At 38.9% G+C, this 12,210-nt stretch overlaps 1 protein-coding gene across 1 annotated transcript; it reads left to right on the plus strand.

Moving 5' to 3' along the window:
* Positions 1-8,843: 8,843 nt before the first annotated feature.
* Positions 8,844-9,425, plus strand: LOC143557527 (uncharacterized). The gene has a single exon (XM_077046580.1). The coding sequence runs from the start codon at positions 8,844-8,846 to the stop codon at positions 9,423-9,425; it is 582 nt and encodes a 193-aa protein (XP_076902695.1).
* Positions 9,426-12,210: the final 2,785 nt, after the last annotated feature.

Raw genomic sequence — 12,210 nt, forward strand, 5'->3', positions numbered from 1 at the left:
AGGTAAAACGGAGAAGCCGTAAAAGAAAAGTTGATGTATCTACGGATGAAGCTTCTACACCTGCTGAAATAAAGGTATGTACTGCGCGAAACATTGTTAATTTCCCACCAACATGGGTATGTACTTATATATTGACTTCAACATTGTTAATTTCACATGCTTTTTTATAGGTGTATGAGTGTTGTTTTTATGTGCATGACAAGCATAACAAGGTGGCACGTGGTACAGTTCAATGGTCACCGGTTCCACAACAGTTGCATGGCAAAGCAATCCCGGAGGGTTGCTATAAAGTTATTATCTTAGATGTCATAAAGGAACAAGCAATTATTCCTTGTGAGGTAGGTGAAATTGTGACCATTGGCGACGCACGTGGTACTTTTGTTGCTTGGCCAGAAAACCTAATCTTATGTGACTAGGAGGTTAGTTCCCTTTTACTTAACCGAACAAATATCTATGTTCATTTTCATTTAGTTTAAAAAATGAACACTTGTGTTCGTTTATGTTCGTTTGTTTATAATATAAACTAACGTAATTGAACAAAGATAAACGAACATAAACGAACTTCCCGCCGAAAGGTTCACGAACAGTTAAACGAACATTCGGTTCGTTTGCAGGCCTACTATTTTGTTTTATTCAATTACAAAATATGACATTAATTATGCATATTTGTTTTTCATATTCTGTTGTTCCAGCTACCACCACTCCCATCCTCAAAAGAACCAGACAGAGCTGGCAAGAAGGCAAAGGCAAAGTACACAACGATAGACAGGGTGACCAAATAGAAGACAAGGAGCAGTGCCAAAAAACCGACGCCTTAGCTAGTATATAGGTAGTCGTTATTTTTGTATTTTGTAAGATATTTTGCATATACATTTGCTTAAGTGAATATTATTGTTAATATAATTTGTTTCTAATTTTGTTTTGTCATGCTTGCTTATACCTGTTTTATACTACTGCACAAAAAATAAAAATAATTATATTACCTAATTACACACAATTTGGCCACATAGAACACATTAAATAGGTGTGGCCAAAAGTAAGACAATAGCCACACCTGAAATTACAAAAGTCACTATGTATGACGAAAAGATTGAGAATAGCCACACTTTAAAATACGAATAGCATTATGCGTGACAAACGGTAAGACAATGGCCACACCACAAACTACAAAAGAGTGTTTGAGTGGCAACTTCACATTTTTAGCTACATTGACAATAACCTCCAGTGTCTATATGTTATGTTTGGCCACATAATACATCACTATGTGTGACGAAAAATTTGAGAATAGCCACACTTTAAATTACGAATAGCATTATGCGTGAAAAACGGTAAGACAATGGCCACAACACAAACTACAAAAGAGTGTTTGAGTGGCAACTTCACATTTTTAGCCACATTGAGAATAACCTCCAGTGTCTATATGATATGTTTGGCCACACAATACATCACTACGTGTGACGAAAAGTTTGAGAACAGCCACACTTTAAATTACGAATAGCATTATGTGTGACAAATGGTAAGACAATGGCCACACCACAAACTACAAAAGAGTGTTTGAGTGGCAACTTCAAATTTTTAGCCACATTGACAATAACATCCAGTGTCTATATGATACGATTATCCACACAGTACCTCACTATGTGTGACGAAAAGTTTGACAATAGCCACTCTTTAAATTACGAATAGCATTATGTGTGACAAACGGTAAGACAATGGCCACACACAAACTACAAAAGAGTTTTTAACTAGCAAGTTCACATTTTTAGCCACACTGATAATAACCTCAAGTGTCTATATGATATTATTAGCCACTCAGTACCTCACTATGTGTGACGAAAAGTTAGACAATAGCCACACTTTCAATTACGAAAAGCATTCTGTGTGACAAATGGTAAGACAATAGCCACACTATAATCTACAAAGGAGTGTTTGAGTGGCAAGTAAACATATTTAGCCACGATTATTATAATATCCAGTGTCTATATCCTATAATTAGTCACTCTAATATTAAATTTAAGTGGCCATTTCTTTGCTATATCCACATGGTATAGATCACAATGCAAGCTTAACACAACCCTATTGGCCATATTATTGTAAAATTCATGTGGCTGAAATAATAATTCATGTGGCTATATATGTGCAATGGTCACTCATAGGAAATAGTCATGTGGCCATTTTCTACCGTTTAGCCACACTTATTGGAGAGGCTTCTTGCTGGCCAACAACTAATGCCTGTACCCTTTAGCTACACTTATTACCACATAAGGCCACTAAAAACTGTGTGTGGCCATATCATACCCACGGTGTCGCGACCTTTGGCCACATATGACCTGAACAAAATGTGTGTGGCTAAAGGCCTACGGCCACACTTTTTTCGTGTGGCCGAAGGTCAATTTTCACGTAGTGGTTTTTGTTTGTTCTTTTTGGGTTTACACTGGTTGTGTTAGTGTGCAGGTACTTATAAGTGTATGCATACTAGAGGCTCTCGCAGGTTATCACCACTAGTTTTTGATCCCAAAATTGAATGAACATTTAGAAGAAACCGAGTTCTACTTCGGGATAATAAACACCTTGGTTCTCCTACTACATCAAACAACACAATGGATTCACCAGATCCCACTACGGGTCAAACATTCCAAACACACCACCACCAATTCCACCTACACCAATTTCTACTACCATACCTACTTCATCAAGTGAAGTGAGACCAACCAAGACAAATGTGCCCACAAATACTCAATACACATACCAAACATCATCAATATTGACACCTACTTCCAGTTTCTTCTCTAATTTTCGGTCAATCATCATCCTAACAAAATCAACCTCCTCCATCCCACCAAGAACCACCTATAGTGCATACCACTCTGAGTTTTCAACAACCAGAATCAAGTTTCCAATATCAACCACCGCCTTTTATGCATATTTGAGAACACAATGTGATGGTTATGGTGATGGGTTTCAAGAGGAGTTTGAGGGTTATGAAGATGAAGGTTATTACACGAGGGGTGATAGAAATCAAAAGAGGAATCAAGGGATGTTTGTGTATGCTCAAAGGCAACAACCGGAACCGGTTGTTCAACAACAAGTTCAAAAACCACCGGTTATACAAAAACAAGTTCCACAACAAGCTCCACCACATGAGCAACAATTTCAGGAACAAATGCCCCCACCACCACTTAAACAATTTGCACCTCTAACGCCCATGCAAAGGCAAATGGGTCAACCAAGAGTACCACTGGGGGTACCAAGAAGACATAATAGAGAAATGGTAAGGGGAATTGAAGCTCATTTTCGATCGGTCATCACTAATAACCCTTCTCCGATGGTTATTCCTCAAAATCAACAAGGAAAAACATTTGAGGTTAGAACCAATTCACTCCAAAGTTTACCGAAGTATAAAGGTTTTGCAACAGAAGAACCTTACTTTCATTTGGAGGCGTATGACTCTATTTGTAACACGAATGTGGGTCAAGTTTTCTCGTCGGATGATGTTAAGTTGGTTCTTTTTCAATTTTTTTTGGAAGATAAGGCAAAAATATGGTTCTATACATTGCCCTCCGCATCGATTTATACTTGGACCGAGATGCAACAAAGGTTTTTGGAAGAGTTTTTCACGGCTCAAAAAAGTAATGATGCAAGAAAGAGTTTGAGAACTTTTCAACAAAAATTGGGTGAGATGTTTCATGAAGCGTTTGAGCGGTTTAACATGATGATCAAGAATTGTCCCCATCATGGTATTGCTCTTTGGGAGTTGTTGAATGATTTTCATGAGGGGTTGAATTCGGAGGATGCACAGGATTTAATGCCAATCACAGATGGTACATTCGGTACCAATTATGAGAAAGATGATTGGGCGTTTTTGGAGCAAATGTTGGTCAAATAAAAAGTAAAGGCTCAAACCGCAAGAAGAGCAAGGCCGGCAATTGCAAGACTGCAAGTCCATGTTGTAGATGATCGAGGGGCACATGCTACAAATCAGGTGTATGATGTTTGTACTAAATGTAATGAACTGGGTCATGCAACGGATGTTTGTATGGTGGGTTAAAAAAAAGTGGAAGAGGTAAATGCAATTCAAGGTTAAGGGGGAGGTGGTAGAAATTACAATATGAACTCGAACACTTACCACCCCGGGTTAAAAAATCAACCAAGTTTTCGTTATGGGAATCCGGCTACCCAATTCAATCCGAATTTCCAAGGGAATCAATGTAATTTTGTTCCACGCCAACAATACAATAAACAAGGAAATTTTCGAGGCGGGAACAACCAAGGTTTTCAAGGGCAATTTCAACAAACGAGTAGTGGTCAAAGTGGGTCTTTGGGTGAAAGTTATTTTAGTGGGAATGAAGTCATGGATATGCTTAGGATGATGCAACATGACATGCAAAGGAGGAATCAACTTGACGAACTTCACATGCAAAAAGATGAAGTTCGTGACAAAGTTATCCAATCATTGACCACTCAAATGGGTCAACTTGCAACCGAATTATCGGACTTGAAGAAAAACAAAGGTCAATTTCCAAGTGACACCAAGGTAAATCCTTCTAATAGTTCTTGTAATGTTTCTATTAATCATGTAAGTGTTATGAGAAATGGTGAAGAATATAAAACTAACTTATCATCGGGTTTTGTTGATGGGGTGGTTGAGGACATTACGAGGGTTGAAAGTGATGAGGATGAGGCCTCACCCACAAATGTTTCAAAAGACCCAATTTTTGAAAAGTTATTGAAAAATCAGGTTTGGGTAAAATTTTGAATGATGAAGACAAGGGAGTGGGATTAAGTCAAGTCTCATTTACTTCGGTTTTAGTTGACCCAGGTAAAATACTATAATTCAAGACGGGGTCCTCAAAAAGAAGATATGTGGGAAGTTTTCAAACAAGCAAAGGTGAATCTTCCTCTACTTGAGCCAATTAAGCAAGTAGCCGCTTATGCCAAATTTTAAAAGAATTGTGCACCCAAAAGAGGCAACAAAAAGTGCCTAAATGGGTTGGTTTGACCAAGCGGGTAAGTGTTGCGCCGCTAATGTGGCTACTAAGCTATTTCTTTGGAAAGCTCCTACTAAGATGAGAAATTCCCCAATAAAGCTGCTAGTACCAGGTAAACTCATATTGGCCAAAGTGAAAAAGAAGAAAATGGTAGAGAAATTCGGCATGGCGCTCACTAAACCTCTGTAATATCTAACAAGTCGAGTCTTATGTCGGTCTTATAGAACACAAACACAAAGAAAAAGGGCTGAAGAAAACAGTCCATGACTTAATATCAGTAGAATGCTACCTCCAATTCCCTGTATGTTCAGACTAAACATACCAATAGTCACCAGATTCATATGAGCTACTGAGGAGTAAGCAATGATCTTCTTAAGATCGATCTGTCTTAAACTGGTCAAGGAAGTATATATTATAGAAATCGCGCTTAAAGTATAAATGAAAGGAGTGAAATAAAGTGAGCACTTGTAACGCACAGTCGGGTTGCTCACGCATCGGATCTCTCTCTTTATCTATAGATATCTAAAAAGAGAGAGAGGTGTTAAAGTAATAGCTTTATGTTATGGCCGCCCCCGGCTTACGGCCTTTACGCTACTACTACTGTGATTTAAATTGGTTTGATCTTTCCCTATCATCCTGACCGGAATTTGTACGCAACACTTGTACGGAGGTGCATACATAAAGGGTTTGGAACTTTTTTATTATCTGAATTTTAAGAACACGACCTACCCTATTCTCGAAGCCTCTGCTGAGCTCCACCCTGCCCGCATTTTTTTGCATTTTTATTTTGCAATTTAGAAGGGCCAAAGAAATGTCTCCACCTGCTGCCAAGAGTCTTTCTTCGGAATTCTACTGAACGGGTCGATCTTTTTTGAAAGGAGATCTTCCTCCTAAGCTCCAAGATCCGGGAACGCCTTTAATAAACATTCAAGTTGGTTATTTTCAAATTTCAAGGGCGTTGTTAGATCTTGGAGCCAGAGTAAGTATTTTACCGGGGGGGTTATATGACCAATATGATTTTGGTCCATTAATACGGGTTGAGACAACGGTTGTTTTCATAAACTCTCCCGAGGGATTGTACAGGATGTTATAGTAAAAGTGGATGAATTTTACTATCTGGTTGATTTTTTGGTCTTGGACTACTCATTGGTTGACTCGACTCAATAACAAAATGTCATATTGGGTTGAACATTTTTGAACACCTCTAGTGCTATTATTGATTGTCGATTAGGTACTGTTGATATCGCGTTTGGAAATACAAAGATGAGATTAAATTTTTCACTAACGGTTCTAATTCTTTATGTGGTGATGAGTGTTTTATGGGAGATATAGTTGACATGTGTGAACCACATGAGTATGAAGAAGATGCTTTGGAAGCATGTGTTTGTGATTTTTCTGAACAGGTACACCTTTGTGCATTGAGGATGGAAGAGAAAAATCAAGAAGTGATTGCGGCGCAAGAAGGGCGACCACCATGGACTCATCAAATTGGATACACAACCATCATTGGAATGTCCACCGAAATTTGAGTTGAAAGACTTGCATAGCCATTTGAAGTATGCGTGTTTGGGGGATAATGACACATTACCGGTCATTATTGCCTATAATTGGGATGAGGTTTAAGGACAAGAGTTATTGAAGGTGTTGAAGATGAACAAGGCGGCTATAGGTTGGCCGATTGCCGACTCGAAAGGAATTAGTCCATTCATAGTAATGCATAAAATTATCACTAAAGTTGATGCAAAACCGACTCGGGAAACTCAAAGAAGGTTGAATCCCAATTTGAGGGAAGTTGTGAAAAGGGAGGTAATAAAATGGTTAGATGTGAGAATTATCTATCCTATCTCGGATAGTTCTTGGGTATTCCCTACACAGGTTGTACCTAAAAAAACAGGTATACAGGTAGTTAAAGATGTAAGGCGGTGAACAAATCGCCACACGACCGGTCACCGGGCGGCAATTGTGCATTGATTATCGTAAATTGAATGCCGTTGCATCTAAAGACCATTTTTTGTTACCTTCCATTGACCAAATTATTGAGCCAAAAGTATTACTATTTTTTGGATGGGTACTCGGGGTATAACCAAATTGCTATCCACCTGGATGACCAACACAAAACCACTTTCACATGTTCGTATGACAGTTTTGCTTTTCGACGAATGTCATTCGGATTGTGTAATGCCCCGGCCATATTTCAACGATGCATGCTGAGCATTTTTTCAGACATGGTCAGGGATTCACTTGAGGTGTATTTGGATGTCTTTTCCATTTTCGATCCAACTTATGAAACTTGTCTCAATGAACTAGAAAAAGTTTAAAAAAGGTGTGTTGAGACAAATTTGGTTCCATGTTGAGAGAAAAGTCATTTCATGGTGCAAGAGGGTATTATATTGGGCATGTTATTTCGGAAAGGGGAATAGAGGTGGATAAGGTAAAAAATCGGGTAATATTATCTTCGCCTCTACCGAAAAATGTTAAAGGGGGTAAGATCATTTTTGGGGCATGCAAGTTTTTATAAGATGTTTATTAAAGGTTTTAGTTTGATCACTAAACATTTACGTAATTTTTTCATAAAAGATGCTCCTTTTGATTTTACTAATGATTTTTTGCAAGCTTTTAACATTTTGAAGGAACTGTTGGTGAAAGCTCCGATTTTGCAACCACCGGATTGGACAAAGCCCTTCGAAATCATGTGTGATGCTATTGATAGCACCATAGGAGCGGTTTTGGGTCAACGGATTGATAAGAAGTCGGTGATAATTTATTATGCAAGTAAAACGTTATCCGAAGCACAACTTAATTACACCACCACCAAAAAAGAATTACTTGCGGTGGTGTATGCTTTGGATAAGTTTCTCTCGTATATTTGGGAGAGTAAGGTGATCGTTTATTCGGATCATAATGTGGTTCGGTATTTGATGGAGAAGAATGATGCAAAGGCACGTTTGATTCGGTGGGTACTACTTTTGCAAGATTTTGGTTTGGAGGTTCAGGATAAAAAAGGGTGTGAAAATGTAGTGGCGGATCACTTATACCGAATTCCATTAGAAGGCGTTGATGACACGATGGAAATACACGAACGGTTTCCCAATGAACAATTTCTAGTCGTGTCTAACGCACCGTCGTACGCTCATTTTATGAATTATTTAGCCACAAGGTCTATTCCAAGTAATTGGGTAAAGAAAAGAAGGCAACGGTTCATGACCCAAGTGAAACAATATATTTGGGATGAACCAGAACTTTTCAAGATTGGGTCGGATCAAGTGATATACCGAGGTGTATTCCCGACTCCGAGGTGTTAAAGGTTTTGACTCATGCACATGCATCGGCATGTGGGGTTCATTTTAGTGGTCAGAAAACGGGGTACCGGGTTCTTCAATGTGGATTTTATTGGCCCACCATTTTCAAGGATGCAAGTGATTATGCCTGACATTGTTTAAATTGCCAAAAGATGGGTAGTATCTCGAAGAGAAATGAAATTCCATTGCAACCTATTTTGGTGATAGAGAATTTTGATGTGTGGGGCATCGAATTCATGGGCCCTTTTCCAATCTTGAATGGTCTTTTTTGTATATTTTGGTTGCGGTGGATTATGTGTCAAAGTGGGTAGAAGCGGTAGCTACAAGAACGAACGATCATTAGATGGTTTACAAATTCGTTCAATCAAACATCTTTGCTCGGTTTGGTATTCCGCAGGTTATTATTAGCGATGGTGGGTCGCATTACAAAATTTTCAACTTTAGGAAGCTCTTAAAATGATACAATGTGAATCACTGAATTGCTACACCATATCATCTGCAAACGAGTGGACAAGTGGTAGTGTCCAACCGACAAATCAAAGAAATTTTGATGAAGATGGCACGAGTTGATAGAAAAGATTCGCCATATATGTTAGATGATGCATTGTGGGCTTACCGGACCGCCTACAAAACTCCCATTGGTACAACTCCTTATCATTTAGTGTATGGGAAATGGTGTCATTTACCAATGGAGTTGGCACATCGGGCACTATGGGCGATCAAGATTGTTAATGCGGATTATAAGGAAGGGGGCGAGTTAAGAAAGTTGCAATTGAATGAGATTCAAGAAATCCGGGATGAAGCATACGAATGTGCTTCTGAATTTAAAGACAAGCTTAAAAAGGTTCATGATACAAAGACAAGGAAGAGGACTTTTGAAGTGGGTCGAGAAGTGTGGTTGTATAATTCGAGTTTGAAGTTGTTTCCGAATAAGCTAAAGAGTAAATGGATGGGTCGATATATCATTACACGAGTGGTTCGGTTTGGTGATGTGGAGATAGAAGATGCTCAAGACCAAACGAAGCAAGTGGTGAATGGACAACGACTCAAGCCTTACTTGGAAAGAAAGGACATCAACATGCTCGATGTTGATAGAGTGAGTTACTTCTTAGGCTCACCAGATGAGGAATCAATCTAAGAGGCCCAAGTATGTTGTATATTTTAGTTTAGTTTGGTTTCAAAAATTACCGTTCTCGTCTTGGAGTATGTTCGACTCAAGTGTGGGGAAGTTCTTACAAATTTCTTTACCGTGTTGGGAACAACTCGGATTTTTCATGGGGGGTAGGGTAATTTTTGTGTTTTTTGTAAGAAATTTTTGTGTTTTCATAATATATTTTTTTTTTTAAAAAAAGAAGTTTTTTCCTACAGGGGCCACCGTAACCAACAGTGGATACCATATGCTACCATGGAAGAAACAGGCCAAGGCATATCACACCTGCCTTACGGTGCATTTAAGACCAGAGGCCACCGTAGCTTACGATTGGCCCTGGGAATAGGGTGCCGGGTTTTGGTGTTAAAATAAAAAAAAACAAATTTCTTCCACCACAAGACGTGAATCTCTTTCTCCAACCACATATTTTACTTATCAACTTCCTCATCTCTCCTAACCTTTAAACCCTAACTTCATACTTCAAATTGTCACAATGGGTTATGGTTGTAGAAGTTAAGTATTGATTCGAACATATTGTTGGGCATATTTTGGTTATTTAGTTGAAATAATGCTCAAAAGTTGTGAGAAAGTTGAATATGGTGTTTAATTTGCATCTACAACCATAGTGTCAAGCAAGTGTGGGGATGTTTAAGGATGAAGAGAGTACAACTTGTTCTTTGGTTGTTGTTTTTTGTGATTACAGAATGGGTCGCAAAGGTAAGGAGCCAGTAGGGTCTTCTAGCAACCCGACTGAGCAAAAAAAAATGAAGAAGATTAATATTACAGCCGGATGTAGAAGAGGAACAAGAAGATCAGAGAGGCGAGAAACCAATTTGGAACTCTGGGTCTTTGGCAGACCAACCTGTGGAATGGCAACCAGATTTGTTTAATGAACAAATGAACGCTTTGTCTCAACGGAAAGAGGCGTTCGTTTATGAAAAAGGTGCGGGAAACAGATTTTTGTCCGTTTGGGGTTACAAAAAAGTTTCGTGCATTGGGTTAGGAAGCTGCTTTAAAGTGTTATGACCAGTAGTCGACGAATTTGTTTGATGTGGAAATGCAGGATTGGGATGCTACTTTAAGACGTGCTACAGGTAGTAATCCATCAAAGTAGAAATTAATTGGTATTGTGAACAGAATTGAGGTGGAGCTGTCGTTTGATAGTTTGAGATGGGTTGCAAAGTTTGATAGCAAGCCCGCCAATCGGTATATGTTCCCGAGTTGGAATGATTTGTATTTTGAGCCCGATAAGCACCCAATATGGAAAAATATGTTTGATTATTTTTTCTTGCCCGGAACATACACTGGGAAGCTTTATCAGAAAAAACTGATGATTTAAGCGAAGTTAATGTTGATGATAAGTATACATAATATCATTCCACGACGGGGTCATAGGTTTGAAGTAAGATATCCTGAGGTTCCATTCTTATACTCACTGTTACATGGATCACCATTTATTCCATATCGTTTTTTGGTGATGAGTAATATATGGATAAGCAGAAACAGTGTGGATAGGAAAATAATACCCCATTCTCGATTAATTATAGCGTTGTTGAAGATGTATGGGGCACAATTAATGATGGTGATAAGGGCTCGTACTAAAGTTTCAAACCGTTTGATATTACACGTTTGGGGGCTGGTTGGGAATACAAACAATCTAAAAGGTATCACAAGTTGAAGAATGATGGAAGAAGATGGAGAGTGTTAAAGGCTGATGCAAGACCGTTGCAAGTGGGTGAAGTGGACGAACCTGAAAGTAAGGAAAATGGTGAAAGTGGTGACGAGGATGATCAAGATAATCCGCATGTGACCCCATGGATACGGATCAAGCGGGGTTGAGTAGAGGTGAGAGGCAACCAGGTGTTCAGTCAGGTTATTTGGGAAGTGCGTTCGATTATGCACAAAGGCCTTATGATTCAAACTGGGCCTACTAAGGGACCATGCAAGAGGTGGTGGAACGACACTGACCACTTACTTTTGCGGATTGGTCTGAATCTTCCCAAACCATATTCGATCAATAAACATACATTGGTGCAAGTATGGAGAGGGCATTAAAGCAAAGCTATGCCCGCCAAGAACAATGGAACCGAACAAGAGCTTATGCATTCGAACAAGAGATGAACAACCATCACATTGATGATTGACACCGAAGGATGCATGATGTGTGGCATGAGGGGTAACCAGTCGTGGCTGACCTACCGATTTTGGACTACACTACCTTGCCACCATATGATGGTAGTGTGTCATACCCTACACCACCATTGCATCATTCCATGTGGGTGGATCCCAACCAAGGTCAAAGTCAAGAGGTCTCGCAACAACAAGGAGGTGAACAAGGTGGTGGTGAACAAGGAGCATTTGGATTCGGGGAGTTCTCGGATATGATGACATCCATATTCGGGCCACCTTAGCCGCGCTACTACTAACCAGGTGCTTTCTTGTATTATTTTTATATATTGGTGAATAATTCTTTTGTATTGTTTATGGTTTGGGTGGTGTATGTGTGATATTGATTTAGGGGTTGTGATCCGATGGGGGTGTGAACTTTATATATAAAAATTAATATATATATATATATATATATATAATTAGAAAAATGTACCAAAACCATACATTAGGGACAATGTATTCTAAGTGTGGGGATATGGAAAAATTTTTGAGAAAATTTATGTATGTGGGTTAAAATATGCGTTGAGGTTAATGTCCATTTTCATGGTCATGTTTCCCTTGTGTGAGTGTTGCTTAGTTTAAAAAAAATGGTGTTAGAATTTCA

This window comes from Bidens hawaiensis, unplaced genomic scaffold (assembly GCF_021521415.1).
Source record: "Bidens hawaiensis isolate Kalapana, Puna unplaced genomic scaffold, B.hawaiensis_p1.1 tig00018997_1, whole genome shotgun sequence".
Lineage (NCBI taxonomy): Eukaryota > Viridiplantae > Streptophyta > Magnoliopsida > Asterales > Asteraceae > Bidens > Bidens hawaiensis.

What these genes read in the sequence shown, in the direction of transcription:
- LOC143557527 (XM_077046580.1), top strand. Translation starts at nt 8,844, where the DNA reads ATGGCACGAGTTGATAGAAAAGATTCGCCATATATGTTAGATGATGCA.